The sequence below is a fragment of the Triturus cristatus genome, chromosome 3_1, assembly GCF_964204655.1.
Source record: "Triturus cristatus chromosome 3_1, aTriCri1.1, whole genome shotgun sequence".
Lineage (NCBI taxonomy): Eukaryota > Metazoa > Chordata > Amphibia > Caudata > Salamandridae > Triturus > Triturus cristatus.
Window position 1 is genome coordinate 110,580,141 of NC_140583.1, and position 25,105 is coordinate 110,605,245.

Sequence of the window (25,105 nt, forward strand, 5' to 3'; positions counted from 1 at the left end):
TAATTACCCACATTTCAAAGGTTGAGGTCACTAATAGAAATGTCAGGATGGTGTTGTGCAAGCCATCTGAGAAATCTGGGTACATTAAATTACTGTAGATCAGCGGAGGGGAGCACCTGAAGGTTGGACAGGGTGAGTAGTGAGTAACTTTTTGTTCCGTAGCTGAAAAATCTTGAAAGGAAGTGATTGATGAGGAGTTTGAGGACTACCGCTGCGCCTCTGCTGCTCTTTCTTGGATTATTTGGTCTCTGAATTTGATCCAGTGATGTAGTGTTGTCAAGATGTGAGCCTGCCACATTTCCTAGCCAGGCTTCAGTGATGCTCTGGCAACTGTCAATGATCATTCTGTGAATATTTAGGTGAGTTTTGTTCATTGATCTTGGAATGCTTGACGCTGAACATCCTGGGATTCTGGGCAAATCACTTAATCTCCCCGTGCCTAACAAAAATGTATGTGTCCTCATGTAATGCAACTGGTCCTATATAAAGCGCTCTGATACCCGATTCGGGTCAAGTTTGCGCTTTATAAAACTGTAAAATAAAAAAAATCGTTTTAAAGTATGGTCTGTAATTGTATAGTATGGTATGTCTTTGCAGTGTCTAGTATGGTGTGGTATGCCCTTAAACAGTATGGTATGTTATGGCCTGTCATTGAATAATATAGTATGGCATTCCATTGTATGGAATGGTCTGTCTTTCTATCGTATGGGCTGTTATTATTTAGTATGGTAAGTCATTGTATAATATTGTATGGCCTGTCATTCATAGTAAGATATGGTATGGCCTGTCATTGTCGAATTTAGTATGGCATGGCCTGTAATTGTATGGTATGGTACGGCCAGTCACTGTATAGTATAGTGTGGTATGGCTTGACATTGTCTAGTACGATAGGGTATGGTCTGTCATTGTTCTGCCTTTGGGAGAGCCGCTGCCTTTGTTATTTGCCGCGCAGCATCTTTCCACGCAACACTTTATCGGTTTAAGAGGATGCCGTTGGAGCTAGCATCGGCCGCAGCCTGTTTTCAAAAGGTCATATAGAGGATTCTTAGGATGCACCTAACATCCTATTCTTTCAGGACAGCATTCTCATATATGGCAAGGATGAGCGTAAGCATGATAACACCTTAAAGAAGGCGTTGAAGAAACCGGCAGACTAGGGTCTCACAATGAAAAGACAAACATTTAATATTGGTGTAACGTCGGGCATTTACTTAGGTCAGGTTAGATCAGGTGAGGACATCCAACCCAAATGGGACTTCGCGGATAGCAAAGTGAGTGCCCCCAACCCAAGTAACAAAGAGAAAGTAAGGTCATTCCTTGGACTAGCAGAGTTCTACTCAAAATTTGTGAAGGGGTTTGCGAGTGTGGTAGAGCCCTTCTGAAAACTGCTAAAAAAGGGGGTTAATTTTGCATGGTCAGATGAGTGTTATGTGGCATTCACGGCACGTTACGACGATGCCTTCAAGCGTCTTGCTGCTAAGCATGCTGTATTGCGCAGATGCCAGGAAATCAGCTGTTGAGCCGCCTGTGTCTCAGATAAGCTGGATAGGGCAGATGCAGGCACGACTAAATTAGCTGTTGAGCTGCTTGTGCATCTGGTATGCATACCAAGAGGAGTAGTTAGGCTCGAGTCACTCATTTTTTAAGGTAAAAATACCACACTCTTCCAACCAGCAGTAATACACTGATCCACTCCTCCTTTCAAGGTTCTCTACTGCAGACGCCAACATTTAAGTTTAGTTAAAAACACGTAGTAGTTCATATGAAAATTCCCGCATGGGTCTTTAGGGGAATTGGTGGTGTATACTTGAACCCAATCAAGATCTTCACTCTTCCCCAGTGTTAAAAAACATAATCCATATAGATTTGATGAAGAATTTGTTGGATGATTCATACCCCAGCAATGTCAGCCTGCCAGTGCAGCTCTCAGTCTCCAACTGACAACCAATGGAACTTCAGTCCCCCTAGAAGTGAACATTCCTGGTATGAGAAGCTTACATAGAATTAAATCAAAATGTATTTACTATATAATTATAACGAAAACAAAATTGAGCGAAGCTCTCTGTATAAAGGTGGAATCTGACTGCATGCTTGCCCCCACTTTTTTTCTGGTGTTTTGCTGGTTTTCGACTTAGTTTGGCTGGGATCCTGCTATTCAGGACCCTAGTCTACCTGCTTTCCCCTTTAAATTGATTACCAGTACTTTAGGTACACTCCAGATTGGATTCTGGGGTACCCTTATAAATCCCTAGTAAATGGTATACTATGTACCCAGGGCATAGGTACCCCAGAGGCCTACCAGGGGCTGCAGCATGTAATATGCCACCCCTGGGAAGCCTTCCAAAATGACACCATAGGACTGCTACTGCAGCCTGGGTAAGGTGGTGCATGCACCCCATGGCAGGCCTTAACAATCCTGAAGGCAGGGTGCTGGGTTTCATGTGAGAAGGTGCTCATGCATGAGCAGAGCCCCTCTGTAGCTTTCGGAACCTTTATTCCAGGGTTGTTTGTGATGCAGCCAGACCATATACTCTTAAGTGCATTATAACCAAACGGTAAATGCTAACTTTGGAATGGCTGCATGGAAACATGTGTATGGTGTCAAACACCTTGGAATCATACCCCTCACCAGTAACGGGTGTGGGAATATGATCTCACCCTTCTACAGGGAGAGACATGACAGCACCGGTATACCCGGTACCAGCTTAACAGACCCTGGCATCACAAAAAGGATGCTGCCAGCTACAGGCACGAGGCTGCCCTCCTGCTGCTGGACGAAACTCCGGCAGGTGAGGCCTGGACAATAGGTTTCCTGTCACAGGGAGGTGTCACCACCTCCTAGACAGGCTTTAGGGTATTGGGGCTGGGTGGGTGCACTCCAAGAGTGCTTTGAAGTCTGCACAGGTGGCACATTTGGTGTCCCTGTGCATAGTCCAGCTCAAACCCCTGCTCTGGTGCGAAACTGGACAAAAGAAAGGAGTATAGACACCCCTCTTTCCTGACCCTTTAATAGGTGGGTCCCTAGAGTTTGTCCCACCCTTTCCTTGGGTATAAGATAGGAAACCCTGGCTACAGGACTTTAGATTACACCTAGACGAAAGTCTGATACAGAAGCCTGGAACTTCGTCGATCTACATTGAACTAGATTACTGAAGAATCTCCCTCGGAGTAAAGGAGTTACTCCCCTGCAAGGCAGGCACCAAAGACGCTCTGACCGGTTTGCATCTCCGAAGCTCCTGAGGACTCCGTAGAACTTTGCAACACAGGAGGTGGGTTTCCGTGGTCTTAGAGGTCGATTAGTGCCCACAGCAAGTCCGAGGCCTGTATCCCTCGTGGCGACCGTGCAACCCGAACCCCTGGACACCGTGTCAATTTGCAGAAGCATCAGCTTTCCAACAACTCCTGCAGCTGAGCTTTGGGTTACTTGTAGCCCTGACCCCGAGCAGCAATTGCACCGAAGATTGCCCGCCTACACTCCACAAGTGTTCCGTGAGCTGGCCCTTTGTGTTTTCTCTCGAGGTCCATTCGCGATCCCAGGTCCGGCGACTGGTGGGTCCCTGTGAAGGCAACTTTAACTTTAATTGGGCTTAACTGGTTTCTCCAGACGTGCCCTGACTCTCCATCGCTTGGTGAGTCCAGAGGACCTTGCTGGTCCGCACCGAAGCATCTTTTCTCTTCCTGCGTGGGTTGCTGTTGCCAAGGTTTGTTGTGTTCAATCCGAGCACCGACACCGCAGCACTCTACATCCTTCGTGGGACAGCTCGAGTCCAGCTCCTGGTTGTCGTTGACACCTCCTGGTCCTCGTGGCTGCAGAGTCGAGCTTCACCTCTTCGCACCTGAATCACCCGACATCGGTGGGCATTAGTCTATCATGCCTCTGGTCACTGGCAAGTGACCCAGACTGTCACCTCTGCTTTCAGGTTCTTCTGAACTTCGATCCAGGCTTGGATCCCACCGGACACTTTTTCTTCCCAGCAGCAGCACTTTGCAGCAGATGGTCATTGAAATCAACGACGATTCCCAACAACATTTGACACCTATGCACCTGGCTTCCATGGGTGAGATAACGAGTACTCTGGTGCTCCGTGGGAGCTTGCCCTAGAACCACCCCCCAGGTCTAAAGGGGTGTGCTCAAAGTCCTCTCCTAAGTGTCCTTAAAATTCCAACCGTGACTTTCCCATAGAATAGTACGGAGCTCGCGCCTGTGTTCTCACACTGCACACGTCCCCCGTGTGTCTCCTGTAGCACGACCTTGGGTGGTTCCTTGGGGTGCCAGCGATTCTACGTGCTCTAGGCACTGTCTAGTCAAGTCATGGTTCTTATACCACTTTCTCAATACAAGGTTTGCCCCTAGGGCCCATTGTATATAGTGCTATTTACTGTCGTTTTAGAACTGTATTATTATGCATCTTGGACTCTAATCTCATAAAGAGATTAGGAGTGAGTGTTTAAACATAAATACATATATTTTATATATACCTTGTGTGGTTCTCCTTTCATTTAGTAATTCAAGGGGTTATAATCTGATAAACCAAGCTGTTTTACACTCCTTCAAGACTTAGCCTGAAGTCTGCTCTCCATAGCTACCACTAGGATAGCTTTCAATAAAGGTGGTCTTTAAAGCTATCAATCGATAAGGGTTGTTTGGGCTGGTACAAGGTGCCCACTATAACTGGTGGACAGCATATACCATGCTAACTTCTCACACTCACTCATTAATATTTGTTGCAGTATTAATATTTATGGTGGATATCCAATGTATGATTTTTTTTTTTTTTTTTTTTTTTTTTTTTTAACAGCTCTGGTGTTTCATGGCTTTTAATAAAAATATGCTGTACTTGGCTTTGTGGAACTTCTCTTTTGGTGCTTTTCTCTTTTTTGCTTCTCACAGGGAGGCTCGGAGCACGGTCATTAGAGTAAGTTTATGGCTATTCAATGTTTCATCAGCGGGGTTTCTGCATCACAACAAAGTCTATTTTTATGCAGTGTTAAATAGCACGAACTCTCGACTAAAGTATTAGCATAAAGTTATTAGGAGATTAAGTGATTTGCCCAGAATCATAGGATGATGAGCCGTAGCAGAGACTCAAACCTGGCTCCCCAGCACCAGAGGTGGCAGCTTTGGCCATAATGCCACATCTCTCCCTAATGAAATACAATTACTAAACTAAAGAGGAGATTTTACCATGATGGCGTGCAGCATTTGTAATTATGTGTTCATTAGAGTGTTTTGATGTGCTGCGGATGTTCAGCAGAAAAACAGCATTTTGTCAGGACGGAGATGGACTAAATCCACTTAAGATCACTTTGGAGGGTGTTGACAGGGTATGTTGGCGAGATCACACTGAAATAATTCTGTTTGTATAAGCCATATTCAGACAGCCAGCAGTCTACCGTGGAGAACGGCAATAAAATATAATTGTTAAAATGTTACATTCCTGGCCAGGTGGGAATCTTGACAACAGAAACGACAAGATGCTGGAAATTAGGAACTGAAAGGTGGCCACGGGGATGGCAGATTGGGACTGTGGATGGAGAGCAGCTCCTATACGACAGTGTTCTCCAGATTTACACACATTTCAAGTGAGGTTTATATGCCTTGCACAGCTTGATTGTATTGTCTAAACACACCATCTTTAAAGGACTCACCACAATCAGCTTAGAACAACAACTGGGGAGCCAGACGGGGGAAGAGAGAGGAGTGGGGGCAGGAGGAGGAAAAACAGTACTTCAATCGCACCTGGAGTAGCGGACTGGCACTGATTAAGTTTGATTAATCTGTGCTTGGTCCCTGCTCCACAGAGGCCAACGGAACTGATGTTTGGGCTGCACTGGCCAGTTAGGAGGCAGCAAAAAAGACAAACTGGAGGCAAAAAATGATAATCAATGAACAGGCTGCAAGTCCTTTATTGAACACAATAGTGTTGCAAGCGAGAGCATGCGCTCGCAGGCTCGACCTTCCATCATAGGTTACTTGTAAAGCGCTGATGATCACCTGCCAGGGTATCCAGACGCTGTACTTTGGAGTCAGTCGAAGAGCCAGGTCTTGAGTCCCTTGCTTAAGTAGGTCAGCAAGGGTGAGGAGCAGAGGTGGAGGGGGGGGAAGGGTGTTCCAGGACTTTACTCTAAAAATTGCACTAAAACCAGTATGTATCACGGTTAAAGCAGGTTACGTTTAATGTCACACCAGCAACAGCCTAAGTATACCGTAACTATCACCCGCTAGAATCTAGTACGGAACCGTGAACATTTGACAACAGAATAGAAGAAACCAACTAATGCCTATTCTAGAGGTATATGTGGGTCATGTAAGAATACTCTCAATATACCACAAATAGCTGGAGAGGAAAAAAACAAGATCAGTTACTTTTGTCTGTACTTTCTGGAGATTCTTCACCTTAGAATACTCCACATGTGCCAGTCTCGATCCAGAAACCTTTTGCAGAAATGGTGGTGCCCTGCAACTTCGCGCTGGCTCCAACCACCCTGGAAGTGACGGAGTGGAGCTACCCCTGCACAATGGCATCGGTTTCTTGCTCATCTCTTTCCGCAGAGCATAAACAACTCTTTGTACCCGTGGGCAGATTCCCCACTTGGGACCCATTTAGATGGTAAAAAAGTAGCTATTCCACAGAACAGTGAGGTGGAAGGGCAGGGAGGAATTTGCAGGCAGATAGAGTGTCCATCAGAATGATATTTCTAAGCGCAGATTCCTCATCTTAGAATAGATACCAAAGCAGTACCTACCCATGGTGGAGGGTCTGTGGAGTGGACTCCGGCCAAATTTCTTAAACCGACAGGTCAAATTGCACTGCCACAAGACCTGGCTGTCAAAGCAGTAGTGTTTCAAGAACGTGTGCACTGATGTGCAGCCTGGCACATGTCAAGGACAGGCACTTGCCATGCCAAATTAGTGGTAGCAACCTTAGCCCTGGTGGAATGAGCTCTCAGACCTTCTGTAAGCTGCTTAGGCAAATTCACCTTAATAGGGGTCTCTTCTGCACAGCCTTCACTTGCTTTGCTCTGGAGAAGCCCATAAAAAAGCTGAACATCCACAGTGTGTGCCTTGGTATGATCATTGTACACACTCAAACCAATTTTTGGGGTACAAATCAATGGACACTCCCCGCTGCTTTTAAGTGGGGAGAGAGGCAAAGTACGCAGTCATGGCGACAGCTTTCCCAAAATGGAAAGGAGTCACAACGTTAGGCTATATGGCCACCTTCGTTCTCAGCGCCAATTTATCTGGAAAAATGTGGTGTATGGCAGTTGCACAGACATTTCCTGAAGCTCACTCATGTAATAAGCTTCAGTATTTGCAATGAGGAAGATGTTCTTCTTAGTCAAGAGACGCATTGGCTTGAAGGGCATGCACATGAAAAAGTTAAGACCATATTAAGATCCTACTGTAGCACTACTAACGGTTTGGGAGGAAACATGTACCAAAGCTTTCATAAACTTCATCACAACAGGTGATTTAAGTAAGGGGGTTTGGTCAAGCAAAGTGGAAAGGGCCAACAAATAACCTGCAATAGTGTCCACTGGAAGGCCGTAGTGGGCCAAAGGCAAAAGAACAACCAACAACACGGTGTGTAAAGGGTTGCATTTTCAGATACAACACTAGGCCAAAATTTACCCCAGTCACAGTCAACTGCCACCACTTCATCTCCACGCATGTGTGGACTGCCTGCTCCTGTGAGTGGTGATCCTCTTGAAGTAGAAGCCTGATAGGAGCACAGATGTGCATTTCCAAAAGCTCCAATTACCATACCTTGCCGGCCCAATCCAAAGCTACTAGAATGACCTAGGCTCAGTAATTACCGATCCTTTTCAGAACTCTGGGGAGGGTAGGCAGGGGCAGATAGGCGTACACGAATATGGTGTTCCATGACATCCAGAAAGCATCTTCAAGTGAGCGTTCTTGCAGAAACTCTAATGCGCAAAATCTTTGCCACCGCATGTTCTAGATAGTGCCAAATAAATCCAGCCAGGATTCTCCCCACTGTTGAAGATTTCCCGCACCACCTTAGGATGAAGACGTCATTTATGATCTGCCAGACGCTTCATATTTAAATCGTCCAATTTGGTATTCTAGGAACCCACCAAGAGGTTCGCAAGCAGGAAAATGCCACGATGCTTCAACTAACCCCAGAGGTACATTGCCTCCTGGCACAGGACCTAAGGCACCAGCCCGCTCCGCTTGTTGCAATACCAGATGTCAGTGGTAGTGTCTGTGAGAAAGTGCACCAGCTTCCCCCAATAGATGAAGGAAAGCTTCCAGTGCTAGAATAATAGCCTTCAACAAATTCATATGAAGCTCGGCTTCAGTCAGAGACAAGATTCTTGAAGCCCTCACCTCCTCCAAGATTACCTCCCCAACCCAGTGATGATGCATCCGTTACCATACTCAGCGCTAAGTGCGGAACAGAGATGGTGAGCCTTCTCTAATGAAATCTGTATGGCATGCAATAGATTTCCTCAGTGGTGGGCCCACCGGAACTTCTGATTCCATTGAAGAGCCCGACTTAGTTGATCAGGAAGATGCAGGCAGCTCAGAGCTGCTCCCACCGAGACCCAGGGCCAAGGTAGAAACATCGGTATCATAGCCTGAATGTCATGGAGTCGTTGCAGCAGAATGAAAGCCTCGTACTGCACTGTACCCAGGATAGGTCAATCAAATGGCAGCATCCGTAAAAAAGTCAGGTATGAATTCAAACCATTGATCGTGAACCCCAGCAATATCGGGAAATTTGCCATCGTCTGAAGTTGTACTGCGACTAACTGTAGCGATTCTACTATTAGCAGCCAGATGTTGAGACAGGGGAAATCTGGAATCACCGACCTCCGAAAGTGTTCTGCAACTGCCACCATATCTTTTGTGAACACCCGAGGGGCACTGGTGAGGCCAAAGGGCAACACTGCAAACTGAAAATGCTCCTGGCTGACCTTAACTTACAGTTAACACCTGTGGGACAGGTATATACAAATTTGCATCCAGCAGATCCAAGAACACCATCCTGTCCCCCAAGTCCATAGCAGCCAAGATCTGGGTTAGCGTGAGTATTTTGAATGCGTCCTTCCGCTAGAAAGCATTCAGAGGTCGACGGTCTAATGTAGGCCAGAGGACGCTGTCCTTTTTTGGCAAAAGGAATTCGTGAGATTAAAAACCCTCAACCTACAAAATTCTCAATAGCTCCTTTAGAGAGCAACACTTACACCTTCTGTAACAGAATGACCCTCTGGAAGTCAGTTGGAGGTGGGGGTCAGAATGTTTGTCAGAACAAAAAGAAAGTGTGCAGCATAATTATGCTCAATGATTAGTAGGAGTAATCTTGCTGACATAATTGATAGTCATCCTGGGAGGAAATACAGACTCCTGTCCCCCCATAGGATGGGTGTGCAATGCTAAGGGCACACTACAGAGACTTTATGAATGTTACTGCAGGAGAAGGGGAATGGGAAGACTAGTGCCCCTGCTGCCCTGCACATTGCCTGTCAGACAGACAATCCTGACCTTAGAAGAACTGGAGTGACTGTAGCGGTTTAAATCCGAGCCCCAATGAGAAGACTCTGAATTTTCCGAACGGATGTGGGAACTGCTTGGCAGGGGTCAAGCGACTCAGGAAAGAGCACTGTGGCTTGTCTGTCCTCAAAACGCTTTAAAGCAGAATCACCTATTCTACCAGAAAAATGTGAGCCACCAAAGGGCATATCCATGAGGGAGACTTTTAGGCCTCCAGAAAATCTGGTGTCCTGTAACCCCGCGTGTCGGTAAAGCACAATGCTAATGCCAACTGCCCTTCCCAGGTAATCCGTATTGTCCAGGCCAGCAGAAACGTTACATTCGGACCACCAAGGATTGTTGGAGCCAGAAAGGCTCCAACGTCTTCTGGGACCGCACGTGTGGCAACCCAACAAACAGACTGAACTGACCCAACATATGTTTTCCAAATGCCTCAAGCAAGTCGTGAAGAATGAATTTGGGTTCACCTTGCTGGGTGAAGCCTGAACCACCAGGCTTTATGGATTAGGGTATTTAATGATAACATCGGAATTGTTAGACCTAGTCTGTGATGCGTGGCACACATGCCTTATCAATGGTGGGCAAGAACTCTGCTTCATTGAAGTGCCCAAAAGTTATTAGAAAGAGTTTGATAAAGGGAAGCTAGGGCTCAGGTTTGACTGGCTTAGTCTGCAAAATTCTGGTAAGGGTGTTAGTCTTGGACTCGACTGTAGGCAGCTGCATTTGCGTTGGTACCTATCTAACCACTACTGCAAATAATGTACTCTCTTCCATCAGTTGGCCAAGTGAAACGCAAACCGTGTATCAGGTATCAAGCAGATAAGCCTCTTGAAAGTACATGTAAAAATGTTCATCTTCATAATTAGGGTGGATTTTGCAGTGCCTTTCCCCACCATCATCGCCCTCTGTCTGTGTACCTACTTTACAGTCAGAGTTAAAAAGGCAATGAAGCCTCTACTGGTGCCTCTGCCTTGGATAGACATTCACACAGAATAAGCCTGAATGACAATTTATTGCACTTTAGTAATGTCGTAGAGCAACGTAGGTCAAGATCTGGCTATAGTTGGTTCGGGGTCAGACAGTGAAATTAGCACCATATCCTTATCCAGCAGCAGTGGCGCTAGTACCAGCCTCAACATGGAGCATGCTAGCACACGTCCTGGAGTAGACATATATACGGAAGTAAGTATGGGACCAGGAATGAGTCCTAAGAAATCAGATGGCACAAGAGACAGTAAAGCCAGCAGAAACCTGGCTGGAGGCCCCTGCAGTATTTTGGGGCCGCAAGGCAAGCCAGAGGGATCCAGATTAGCACCAAATATCTCCAGGATAGCCTCTTTGCCTCAGCATCACTGCTGGCCCGAAAATCTGAGGGTGCCTCACCTGTGGAATCTGCTCTCCGCTGGGGACCCAGATTGACACTGTGGTGCACTCGCACGCTCTCCTTGGATACAGAGGCAGGTTGGGGGTCGAGTATCACTTAACTTTATGTTTTCACTTAGATTTATACTTACTGAGGGACTTTGGAGCTGCATTGTCTTCTTGCAGGAATGGCCTCTAAGTGAGAATGAGCCTGTGACCTGGCGTAGAAAATTACACAAGGGTCCTTACTTATGTTCAGCAAAGTACAGCTCCGCTTCTCTGTCCCAAAACGCCATCAGGTGCATGAGAACACTTATCAAAAGACTTCCAGTCATATCCCAAACCCAAATAACGAGACGAAATGTATGCGAGTTTGACATCGACTTCTGCTTTTAGAATCAATGCATTGTATAAAACCTGTAGTTTTAGAAAGGTCTTTTGGTCCCTGGCATACTGAATTTCGATTTCAGGAGTCATCAATATTTATTTATCATTTATCAATAGGGCAAAGAATTTGATAGCCAACCTACGGATCCACATTAGAAGACAAAGAAAGATAAGAACTGAATGCAGCATATGGTGGTGGAGCTTAAAGGCAACTCCACTCCATAATTTTCAGGGTAGTACAGAGCCAGTGCAGTCACATAGCACCACAAAAGTTTCCGGATCCAGTGTGGCGCCTGGTAATATTCTAAGGTGAGTAATCTGCAATTAGATAATGCATCAGAAATAGCATATATACTTCTGGTGGCTGAACATATCGCACCAATTGAGTGTATTAACAAGGCTTTCATATTTTTGGCCGAAGGGCAGCCAATCAAGCATCCTGAAAGAACATGAGTGGCAGCAATGCACAGGAAAGCTGCCAAAGAAGAGAATACATTGAATGGGCCATTTCGCCACATGCTCTCCATAACTGCCCTAATTGCATTTCTTTTACAACTGAGTAAACAACATCCTTGTATACACAGTGTGCTCTGCCCAAACATGGTACACATTAGTAGCCCATGAGAGAATGCTACCTTCTCCCCTATGCCTTGTGGTGGTGTGACCAAAAGCCCGTCTTACAGTAACAAATGGCATCACACCAATAATGCCCAGCAGAGTCACAGAGGAGCCTAATAAATTGTAAACTCAATGAAGAACAAAACTTTAAGAAAATTCAATTTTTCTTTAACGAGGATAGAATCTAAAGAACCACAAATCTCACTTCTGATAAAACTTACTGAAAAGTGGAGCAAATTGAACTGTCACGCCTTTACATGGTCTGTCTGACCTTAAGACTCAAAACTGAACATTCACCTCTTGCTTATATGTTTACAAAGAAGCACTCATAGATGTGTGTCCAACTTTCTAAATCATCCTTTGTCAAAAGATGCTCTGAATACACAAACAGGCTGGCTGGATCGAAATAGTTCAGCTGAACTTTAGTAATAAGTAAAACGATCAGGGCACCGTTCAGTAGAAAATGTGTTTGAGAGCAAAGGTTAACTGATGAAAAGTGATCTAAAAGTGACACCCAAGAGAAAAAAACAACTAAAAGTCCATTGTAAAATATCGTAGGGCATAGTAAAGAATACATTGGAGTCTCGATGTGTACTAACCATAACCTCAATACACTTTGAAAATGTTCATGCTTTATAGTATCACAGGAGTACATGCATTATTGAAGGTATCAGACTCGCTTACCTTCGTCCAGCGGCAAAGAATACTTTATTTTAATTACTATGATCAATGTATGTTGCCATTTTAAATTTTCATTACCCTAATGTGTATGTTTACAGTTGTAAAGTTGCCACATCCTTTCTTTCTCAGTGACTGTGATTGGTACTCCATTGTAGCCACTCATTTTGGAGAGTTAGCATTTGTATATCACTTACTTGTTTTGCAAAAAGTCTTATTAAGGGTGAATTTTCGGATTGCTAATGCCAAATGTTTATCTGGTTTGTGTCCAATTAATGATTTTCCATCAAAAACTTGACATGTTTCATTTTATAAATTGGAAAAACAACAGTTGATGGACAGAATGCAGAACAATGTCATACATTCACCCCAGTACAGAGATCTGGGCCTAAATCCATCGTTTTTTTGATCACCATGCCATTCCAGTTTGAACCCAGCCATATGCAAATCAGTCTTGACCCTGTGCCTCATGAGAACAGTCCAGCCCGAACTGCCAAGCCAGGTCCTCCCTGGACTGGAACCAAGCATCCTAGGACCGGTTTCAGGGTTTCACCCCTCTTCAGCCAGGATAGCTTGATTCCAGTGGCATGGAGAGCACGGCACTCACGTCTGAGCATACCCGTCCCACTCGGGGTGACAAATGCAAAAACAGTTGGAACAGTTTTTTAATGTAAATTATTCTGCATTTTGCACAACCCATCTTAGATCACGTTTGTGTGCATTTTGGCAGAGAATGCTTAGCCAACATAGAATTAGTCAACTCGAATTTCAGGTGCATTAAGAAGACATTCCCAGGCTAGCACCCCTAAGCAAGCAATTCAAGCATTTTTTGACAGTTCACATTCAAGTACAGTGACTTTCGAGTTTCATCTGGGTGAAGGAATCGTCTGGCATGCCACTGTCCCCATGCATACTGTGGATTCATAAAGCATTCATTTTTACTGCTTCGACCCATACCTGGAATTTTAAGTTTGTCTGATTTGGAGACAACCCCATAATTCTAGTCGTTGCACAATGTAAGTGTTACTATAACTATACAATCTGTTTATTATCTGGAAATAATATATATATATTTTTTTTTTTATTGTTTTCAGAACAGTTACAACAAAAAGACACTGAATCAGACCATTGCGTACAGATCCTTTGACCAATTATCACCCAAATGCACAATCCCACAATCAACCCCAGTTCTATTGTACTGATACAGATTGCGGCTCCCCACCTCCCCACCACCCCGTAAGCTATCTCAACAGTCCGAGTCAGAGGAGTCCTCATCTGAAAGCGATGGCAGGTCACATATTCCCCCCCCTATACTTGTTCCATGCCCCCCAAATCTTTTCCCACTTGCGAGGACATCCCCGCCTGATAAATACTGATCGCTCAGCGAACATGGCTACATCCATATCTCTCCTCCATTTGGACAGTAACGGCACCTCCACCGCTCCCCATTTTTGGGCTATGTTCCTTTTGGCCGTCATTATCCCCAACGTTACCCAGCTCTGCGCCCGACGATTGAGATCTTTGGGTTCCCACACATTTAACAGACACCGCCGAGGCTCTGGCAACAACGATACCCCGCATGCCTGCGACATTGTACGCAGAACTCGCTTCCAGAAGTCTTGGATGACAGGACACTCCCAGATAGTGTGATAAAAGGTTCCTTCCTCCCCACAACCTCGCAAGCAGAAGGGGTGTAGCGCCCTGCCCATCTTATGTAATAAGCACCTGGTGTAGTACAAGCGATGCAGAATACGAAGCTGCACCAGTCGCAGCCTCGACGGTATGCCCGCCTCGCGCCATTCCGGGTCATCAAAGTCACCGACCTCATCGGCTCACCTCTCCCGCAAGGGCCCCATAGGGTCTGGTCGATTGTTGATAAGTCTGCGGTATGTGAAGGACGTAGCCTTCTTTGGCATGTATTCAGTCAACAGCCTGTCCTCCAACGGGGATGCCTCCGGAACCTGCGCACCAGGAGCCAGCTGTGCAACTAGGGCATGTTTCATCTGGAGGTATCTGAACCATTCCGACGGAGCCAGCTCATATTGCGGTTGCAAGCGCGCAAACTGGACGACCGCCCCCTTTTACCACACATCACCTATTACTGAAATTCCGATGTTGTCCCAAGCGTCGAAGCCCTTGCTATCCCTCAATCGTCCCAGTTGCTTAGCATCCCAGAGAGGTGTAAGTTGAGTCAAGACCCCTCGCCATCCCAACCTGGCCTGCGCCGCATGCCAGATAGACACAGTCTGTCTCAAGAGGGCCGAACAACTTCGAGGCTAGTCTAGTGTCATACAAAGGGGACCGCATACCCCTTTCGCCCAGCACATCCCTGTCCGCCTTGAATGCAGGGTCAGACTGTGGCGCCTGGAGCCACTGGTTAATCACCTTCAGCTGCGCCGCCCAATAGTAGAGCTGAATATCCGGGAGCGCAATTCCCCCATCGTACTACCCGCTAACTAATTTAGACTGCGCAATTCGCGCCGGCTTGTTGCCCCAGAGTAGGCTGGAAACCTGCGCTGCTATCGCGCGGAAGTAGGCCAGAGGTATGGGGTATTCTCCAGCACATATAAAAATCGCGGTAGAGCCATCATTTTGAAGAGCGCCGCTCTCCCCACCAGGGTCAGAGGCAGCGCTCCCCAGTGCTGCACGTCACGCTTGAGGCGGTCCACTTGAGGGCTTAGATTGCGCCTGAAAAACTCCATCTGGTCCGTCGTAATGTGCACCCCCAGATACTTGAACGACCCCTCCGCCACATGAAGCGGACACCCCGCCGCCAGCCACGGAGGGGGGCCCCGCAGCACGAGGCTGGAAATAATTTTGGGGGGAAAAATTATGCAACAGCGCGAACTAGTTATATTCTTTGACAGCAACTACGAGACTCCTGTGTCTTGACCTTTAGATTTCATCAGCGTTTGTACAGTCTCCTCTTGCTTTCAAAGTCTTGGTTGCGGTTCAGGATTGTTTTCCTAAAGGCAATCGTGGTGGCCATTTGCTCTATTGTTATTAAATAAGAGCCACTTAGCCTTCGCAATGTATTTGTTGAAGACTAGGAGGGGACACTGTGTTCTCACCGGTGTGATTCATGGATCTGAACGATTGACATTGGGATCCAGAAGGACAATCAGGATTCTGAAGTACGTCAGAAAGTTAATGTGTGCCTTTTAATGCGATTCAAGCCATGCATTTTGCCATTCAGTTTTGGAACCTACCTTAATTCCGGCCTAACTTTGTGCCGAATAAATATTATTTATAAAACAAAACAATTAGGACCAATATTTCTAAAAGGGCAGTTGTTAAGTCTTACCCAAGTTCTCTCTTATTTCAGATGATATTGTTAATTATGAGAGTACATGTAGAAACTAGTTATGGACGTTAAACAGAATAGATTTTAGCACAGTTATGGGTTCACTGTGGGTTGAAAAATATTTTTAAATGTGTAAGCATTCAACTCTGTTTTTTCGGTTGCTTAATTTGCCTTAAGCTGGTAGGGCACTGATTAACACACATTTGGCTGTCAAGTGTCACCAAACCTTTACTAGCTATGTTAGCTCATTTCCCTGAAGGTTGAATCCAGAGGATCCTGAAAAGACAGGCCACTATATAAATTGATAAAATCTACTTTAGATACAGAAAGTCTTGAAGATTGCAGATTACTTGTAAACCTCTCCGGTAAGCAAGAAAATTAAAGCTTAAATATTATGCCAACACTGCTGCGAGGTTATACCTTGAATTTCAGACTAATTTATAGCACTGAGGCTACATGTACCATATTCTTTTACTCTTATACACATCGGAACGGGTAATCAAATGCTGATTCATTGAGCTTCATCATCAATTAACAGCCATTGACATAGGGGCTTGAAAAGGCCACCAAACATTTCTGGTACAGTTCTCGCATGGTTTGACAACCTTCCATCAGCCAATTCTAATAAACCAACATTAAATTTGCAGAGTAGTTAAATCTGTGATGTCTTTTCTTTGCCAGATTAATGGATCATTTGAGCTACTGCTCAGAGACATACACCATCATTTAACCAAGCTCCCCTTTTTGATGAAAACCAAAAGGAGTAACACTGGACCTTACGCTCATACCGGAAAACATAAGGCTGTTACTATATTGAGATTTAAGATTTGGAATAAGCGGAGTATGCAAGCTTTAACCGTTCCAGCGCATCATGTGGCATCAATTTCCAGTGATGGCCGAGAGATCTAAGGTCACGACCCGAAGATCAGGCATTGTTCCCCCAATCCCCGCACCCCGGAAATTGGTTCTCCTGCTACTATAGAACCTTCAGTGAATTACATTACAATGAAATTTAAGATAAAGTGTTCGACAGCCCAAGCATAGACTCCCTGTTTTCAAGTAGTACTTAAGAGGCACGGTTTTGTACATTCTCTGTATATAAGAGGTATGCATGCACTGTAATAATATATCACACTAGGGGGTTTATAATAATTGGAGGGAATAGTCGCATCCACATCACCACTCCAAACTATATTCCTCACTATATTCCAAACTATATTCCTCACAAAAAGGAATAAGATGCCGATTTAAAATACTGACCATGGTGTCTATAAACCAAAGAAAAATCAACAAGAAAAACAGGAGAGGGGAATCTTTATTTATAAAGACTAGAACCCTCACTCACCCAAGGGTGACATGCTTCATCATTGGGTCCCCTCTTACACACTACAACCGCAGGGTATACAGTGTGGGCTACAACTCAAAAAAGGAGAGGAGCTCGAGGTGTTTTATAAGGTTACCAATTTAGGCAGTGGGAGTGAGGGGCAGAGTGCAAATAAAGAGCAAAAAAGTGTATTAAAAATAGCTCCTGGGCGACACAGACCAGTTTAATAGATGTCCCCATGGGCTAAGATTAAAAAGTAAGTGATAAAGGACTGAAATAATGTCCTAATCGTCAATGGTCAACATGTTTGCCAAATAACTATGAGCTTGCAGCATTCATCAGGACCTCCAACGTCGTCACTCTGCTAAAAATTTGTGAAAAATAAAATAAAGTTGAAAACCATACTTAATTGTTATGGTCGTTTTAAGACTATGGCACCAGCTGCAGTCCGGTCCAGTGTCTATAAGAAACACGGCCGCTTTGATGTTTGATCGCGATCGCTTTCGCGGCCGCTTTGATGTTCTCTGTGAGGCTTCAATAGCTTGCAGCAGTTAAAACAAGCATTGGCATTTGGGACCTTATAAGTGTTTAGTTATGCAACTGTTGCATGGTTAAACACTTATAAGGTCCCAAAGGCGAGACCTATTGGCTATGCCAATGCTTGTTTGAGAGTTGTAGCCCACACTGTACACCTTGCGGTTGCAGTGTGTAAGAGGGGACCCAAGGATGAAGCATGTCACCCTTGGGTGAGTGAGGGTTATCGTCTTTATAAATAAAGATTCCCCTCTCCCGTTTTTCTTGTTGATTTTTCTTTGGTTTATAGATACACCATGGTCAGTATTTTAAATCAGCATCCCATTACTTTTTGTGAGGACATGCACTGTAATAAGGTCAGGTGTGTTGGTGTGTTCCAGTATTTACACAAATAATTTAAATACCACTATTTTGCTTTATAGTGCTACTTATCCCAATGCAGGGTGCTCTATATCACACGTACATATAATAAACTGAAAATAAATCATGCAAGTGTGGAAATCAATGTACAGGATGTGTTACATAAGACAGCGAGGGTTACAAGGTGTAGGAGTCACTTGTCCTTCCCAGCTCACTGTGCTATATTAGAAGGATTACAATTTATAAACTGCACGCAACAAAAGTATCTCTGTATTCGTAGCAATAGCCCTCAAACCTATCTACATAAAATAATCTGCCATCTGCATATTACATGAAGTACTTTGCAGGAAGCTCATTAACCCTATAACATTCAAAACTAGTTGTACACAAAATGCAGATCTCTTCAGCAAATATGTTAACCTTCTGAGTTACCACAACATTATTATTCACTGTACACTAAGAACTCTGTACGAGGTGCCTTAACCCCATAAGATATTTTAAAAATCAGACGCTGCAAACAATTAAGCAGAACAGATTTGCTGCCAGGTTTCTCTTTGCTGCCAATTTGTTTGTGGCAGAGTTTTAAAAAAATAAAAGTTTAAGTTGAGGCCGAGATTTTGCGACAGGTTGCATCCCTTTTTTTAGCACAACCCTGAAGCGAAGTCTCGTTTCTTATATCTTGTAATGCGCACAAATGTACTCATGCCAGACCCGCTAAATATGAGTCTTAAGAGCGGATGCCACTTCCTGTGAGGCCACGGGTAGTAAGCGCTTTCAGAGGAAAGCATCCAAGTGACTTGAAGAAGCGAAGTTTTAGGAAAATAAATGTTTATTCCATAAATGATAACCCACGACTGATCACCACAAAATCCAGTCTTAATCTGAATGTAACATCAACATTCTAGATCAGAACATAGTCATCACAGAATTCTTCACAACTAAGATTCCTTAAAGTAACTATATACAAATAAAGTGAATTAATGAATATTAACTTACTACACAGCCTCCCTTTTTCACAGAAGGAGAAACTAAGCCTAACAAAGGAATATCTTTGAGAAAATGACAACAATAAAATATAAATAATATGAGAAAAAGAATAAAATAATTAATTAAGTCATGACATAATCACGAAAACGGAGAGGTGCTGACCTTATTCTAGAGCCTCCATAAATCTTACTACTACCATCACCTTCTCCTTTATGGGATGTTAAACAATGTGAGGCTTGATGTGATGATGTTACATTAGATTCACCTCTATCAGAATGATCAGAATAACTAAGAGGCAACTGAATAGAGGAACTAGCTTGTATACCAACATTGTCACAAACACCAAACCAATCTGAATCCAATTTTTCAATTGCATTAGTGTTACGTTTGTTTTCACGAATAATGGCAGCTTGTTTATTAGTTATTTAAGTGCATTTCTGTTCCCCCATCCTCTATCCTGTAGGAGAACAGCCATACGTGAAACTATTATAACTTGTACAGGAGATGAAAATTGAGTGACCTTTAGAAACTTTAATGGGTTTCCTGATCAAGACCCAATCACCAGGAAATTAAGGTTTATCAGAAACATGCATGCGTTTATCGTAATGATGTTTATAAATGTCTTGTTTTTTAATTACACAATCCCCAATTTTGTTTAAATCAAGAGGAACATAAGAAGATTTCTCAAGTAACCATGAAGGATTGAGTTTAGAAGTTGGTATGCGGCGTCTTAACAAAATAAAAGGTGAAACACCTGTGGTGGTGTGGGGTGTGGTATTGTAGTTCCAAACGTTCTGGAATAAAAAAAGAGGGAATGTTTAATCCACTACTAACAGCTGTTTGTACCGCATCTTTTAACAGACTGTTAGCACGCTCAACAAGTCCATTAGTAGATTGACTGTACTAAGGAGCTAGGGGGTGTTTGATATCTAATTTCCTTAAAAACAAATCAAAATCATGAGCAGCAAAATGAGAACCATTGTCAGTTATAATGTCTTCAGGTGTTCCTTCAGTGCAAAATAAGCGTTGCAAAAATAAAAATAGCAGTATTTGAATCTGCATTTTTGACAAAAAAAAATAGATCCATTTAGAGAAATAATCTACAGCCACAATTAAATATTTCTTGTCTGAATTGAAAACAGAAAATGGACCCTAATAATCTAAACCATTTTTTTTCCATGCTGCAGAAGGCCATTGGGCAGGACAAAGAGGAGAATTAGAAGACTTCCAATGTTTGTCGGAGCAAAGACATTGGTTAACATGAGTTTTGACTCGATTGTCAATACCAGGCCACCAATAAGTTTGCTTAATTTTGTTGACAGTAGCAGTGGTACCTGGATGTCCCTCATGAGCTACAGAAATGATCCCGTCTCTAATTTATCCTGCCAAAGTAAAATATCATTAGAAAAGGATAATTCAGAAGCAATCTGTGAAAAAAAAAAAATGTCTTCTACGGATAAACTCCAATCCATGGGCCAACCATTGACTAAAATTTTTTTGACATTCTGCAAGCAATCATCCTGTTCCAAACTTCGTACCCAATCTTCCTGAGTGATTTTGTAGCTTTGTACAACATCTTCCACAGGGAATACACATTCAAGATCATCATCAGAATCAAGAGATTCTTGATTGTGAGGAGGAATGCGTGAAAGACAATCGGCTCGAATATTTTTCCGACCAAGAAGATATTTGATATCAAAATTGAATTCCTGAAGTCTAGCTAATAACCTCACCAGCCGAGAAGATGCTTTATTAGAGGAACTATCACCCAGCATATACATTAACGGTTTATGATCAGTAAATAACTGAAATTTAGTTCCCCAAATATACATTAAAAAATTTCAACAGACCAAGTGCAAGCTAAAGTTTCACGCTGAATGGTACTGCAATTGAGTTCAGCAGAAGTTAACGTGCGAGGAGCAAATGCTATTGTGCATTCTTGTCCATTAACAATCTGGCTCAAGACAGCCCCAAGACCTTTGGCACTAGCATCAACGGTTATTATGCTTTTAACACCATACGTAAAAGGTTTAATCGCAGGGGCACTGACAATTAATTGTTTGACTGATGTGAAAGCCTCATTGGTGTCTGCAGACCACTCAAATTTTGCATGTTTTTTAAATAAATTCCTAAGAGGCTGTACGACTAAGGCATAACCTTGAACAAAGCGAGCATAGTATTCCCTCAATCCGAGAAATGCTCTCAAAGAATCCTTGTCTGAAGGAGAAGGTGCATTTTTAATTGCATCAAGTAACGAATTTTTTGGTTTAATACCCTCAAAAGATAAGTTGTGACCTAGGTAGCCCACATCCTGAGCAAGAAAATTGCATTTCTTTATATTTACAGTCAAACCTTGTGTCTGTAAAACTTCCAAAATCTTTTCAACTAGGATGTAATGTTGTTCTAGTGTTTCTGAGTGCACCAAGATGTCATCCTGGAAAGCTTGAATCCCAGAGCAATTGTTGAAAATCTTGTCCATCAATCTCTGAAATATACTGGCAACAGAGGCTAAACCAAAAGGGAGTCTCATACATGTAAACACCAAACGGAGTTACAAATGTAGTTAAAGGTTGAGATTCGACAGATAACGGAATCTGGTGATATGCCGAGCGTAAATAAATTGTGGAAAATAATTTGCTGTGACCTAATTTTGCAAGCATATCATGAATTTTAGGTAAAGGATGAGCATCCACAACAATGTTATGATTGAGAATTCTTAAATCCGCACATAGACGAATATCGCCAGAGTGCTTACGTGCCACGACTGCAGCAGAAACCCACTCTGATGATTCTACAGGACAGATAATATCTTGAGAACACAATAGGTCAAGGTGTTTTTTGAGATCGTCCCTAACAGAAAGGGTAACAGGGCGTACTTTTTGAATTACAGGTAAAACTTTATATTTCAACTTAATAGTGTGTTCAAAGTTTTTGATTAAACCAACTTCTGTACTAAACACGGCTTTGTATTTCTCAAATAATTTACCAAGCATAGGATCTTGTGTTTTGTTATCGTCAATCGATAAAACAGGAAAATCCCCTAGTATCACAGGTTCAGGATGACCAGGTTTCAACAATATCCCCAAACCAGCCTGATCACGCCAGCCTAAAACGTCTCTACCGTCCAATGCAACATAAACTTTTGTGTTGATAACAAAAACATGCAGTTCAACCATAATGGAGGGCTCATCTTTGTATGGTTTCCCCAAGCGAGCTAAAGCTTCGGAATAGACATTCCAAGAACCATCTGAAGATGGATTTTGGACAATTGGTAAATTGGTAAATAATTGTCCAGCATCACCAAGATGATTAAATAAAATAGCCCTTTTCCTTGATGGAGAATACTCAAGAGCATCTATTGCCTCCAGATAGTTTGTAAACACTCGCAACCATTTATGCCAAGGAGTAGGTGGCTTACCTGCAACCTTCAAAATACATGATGGTGCTAAAATACTTTCATTTGAATTTGCCATTGTAGAAAATTCGACTGAAATAAAACGTTGACTTATGGTTATAAATCTGATGTAATAGGCTCCGATTGCAACTACTGAAAAAAAATAGGAAGAGATAACGATATTAAAGACCAACGTGGCAATAGTATATTTGAATGGAGAGCATCCCAACCATACAAAATGGCCGCTAAAGCGTGATGAAGCAATCACGCCTTGACATATTACCCACGTGTGAAGAAGCGTCACAGTTCAGAAGGAGAAGCGTCTATGATGAGGAAGATACATGCAGACGATATGCGCTTGGAACGGGAGCGCGAACCGGCAGACAGCATGCGCTTGGAATGGAAGCGCGATTCAAATCATAACCAAGTTCGTCAACAGGTATGAGAATAGTTGTTTTCGATGGAGAAGAAAGAGAAATTTTTGTTCCTTGTACTCACGAATGCAGTAAAATCGAGGGCAAAAATCCTGCAATCTAATGGGTGCAGCGGTTGGTGGGACATAAAAAAAAAAACTTTAAAAAAATTCTTCTTTGGTTGAGCACAATTCGCAAAATCGAAAGCACTCTGCCCGAATGGTGAAATCCCAGTCCGTCGCCAAAATATGTAGTAAGCGCTTTCAGAGGAAAGCCTCCAAATGACTTGAAGAAGCGAAGTTTTAGGAAAATAAATATGTTTATTCCAGAAATGATAACCCACGACTGATCACCACAAAATCCAGTCTTAATCTGAATGTCACATCAACATTCTAGATCAGAACAGTCAGTCAAAACAGAATTTTTCACAAATAGGATTCCTTAAAGTAACTATATACAAATAAAGTGAATTAACTTACTACAGCCATCCTGTTATGTCATGTCACACACCGTGATATCACGTGCCATAATGTAACTTGCATACGATCTAACGTGGTTAGCTCCCTCCACCCCTTTCTTTATTTTAGGACTTTGGTGCTGGATGCACCCCTGGCCTTAATTCGCCCCTCAGGCAACTCCTCTGGTTATTAGTTATCGGTCCTACAGGTCTAAGGTGAGCTACTCGGAGCCAAGTGGCCCCTGCAAGACGCACTCTTGTGCAGCTGTCACCTTTAGTTCCAGGCCCCACTTCTTCCTCTACCTTAGAGTCCGCTCACAGATTCAAGATTCCCCCCTTAGGCCTGCAAAGATCCTTCAGTGCCAGCACGCCTGCTCCCACCCTCAATCCCCTTCCAGGGTCTGTTTCAGACCTCCTCGCCTGCCCGGTCTTAGACAATCATTAGCCTCCAGAGCCACCCGGGAGTCACGGTTGAGAGTACCTGACAGGACTCTAACATCCCCGCCTTCCACTGCCCTCCGAGCCCTCATCGGTCCCTCCAGTGCTCCTCTGTGGTACCTAGACCTTTGAGCGCCGCGTCGCCCATTGACTCGGGGGCCCTCTTCAGACCTCCCCTGAGGAGTATACGACGTACCCTCTGCCCCCGTCCGGTATCCCTGGTACCTCACCTGCTTCCCGCGGCTCTCCTGCCAGCTTTTCATCTGGTCGGCGGCTCTGTCTCTGCTCTCCGCCATGTCTGCCTGCTGTTCGCTTCTGCTGCTACTGCTATCGTTAATCTGCGCCCTGCAGCCGTTCCCGTTACCACTACTGCAGCGGGGCCCGTCCCCGCCTCCGGCCCAAAGTTCAGCGTCTCCTCAGAACACCGCCTGACAGGCTGACGCTCACGCCACTCACTCGCGACAACCCGCCCCACTCCATCCGCCTACTCGCCGTTGACAAAATAGCTTCTGCACGGGGCTTCGCTCATTGCCCTGCCAATCATTTTAAGCCACCGTCTCTGCTGCTACGCCACCTCCCACTGGACTGCCCCTCATTGGTTAGCACATGACATATCACTTCTCTGCTGCGGAAAACATGCGCCTTTTATCTAGAAAAAGGCATAAACAATCTAAGTTTAGCAAACGATAGGGACAATCTGTATAGGGTGATCTTTCTAGCTATAATAAATCGAGCAACAAATACTCACTGTTAACAAAGCAGTTACTGCTATGACTTTCAGGGTGTATGTCAGCCTATCAATTCAGGCCCCAATTGTAAGTCATGTAATTTGGTTTCGTTTTAGAACTGACCATATTTGGCATCTATTCTGAGGCCCTTGAATTTTTCTGGGCAGTTTAAAATAAAAAAAAGGTTTAGATTGATCTGAGGCAGGACATACGGTGTCTCTTCGAGACATGCTGTATTCACTTTTCCTTTTTATTCCTCACTTCGAGTGTCCTTCCAAAAGTTTTCCTTGCTAGTGGTTAAATCTTCTTCTTTGTCCTGCTTTGTTGTCATTTATCTTCTTCCATGGTGCAGCGCCTAACTTCCTGTATATTTATGCTTCTGCCTTTATGGATAGTTTTTCAGGGACTCTTTTTCCCTTATAGTCGCTGTGCTTCAAGCTCCATTGCGTGTGTTCCTGTCCCAGCGTGACACCTTCACCTGTATCAATAACCTCTTCCCACAACACTGCTTGCTCACCCCACCACCCCTCCCAGGCCGCCGCTTGCCTGTCTGTAGAAAGATGAGACACTCCTGAAGCTTGTAATTGTATTTGATCGT

General features: G+C 43.9%; 1 protein-coding gene across 1 annotated transcript in view; it reads right to left on the reverse strand.

Annotated features, from left to right (window-relative positions):
* Positions 1-24,366, reverse strand: part of LOC146859794 (catalase) — a 408,907-nt gene extending 384,541 nt beyond the window's left edge. Inside the window, exon 1 of the mRNA XM_085643517.1 lies at positions 24,010-24,366. Coding sequence (XP_085499643.1) covers positions 24,010-24,075 — 66 coding nt within the window. The 5' untranslated portion in view covers positions 24,076-24,366. The remainder of the gene's footprint in view (positions 1-24,009) is intronic.
* Between the last annotated feature and the right edge of the window lie 739 nt (positions 24,367-25,105).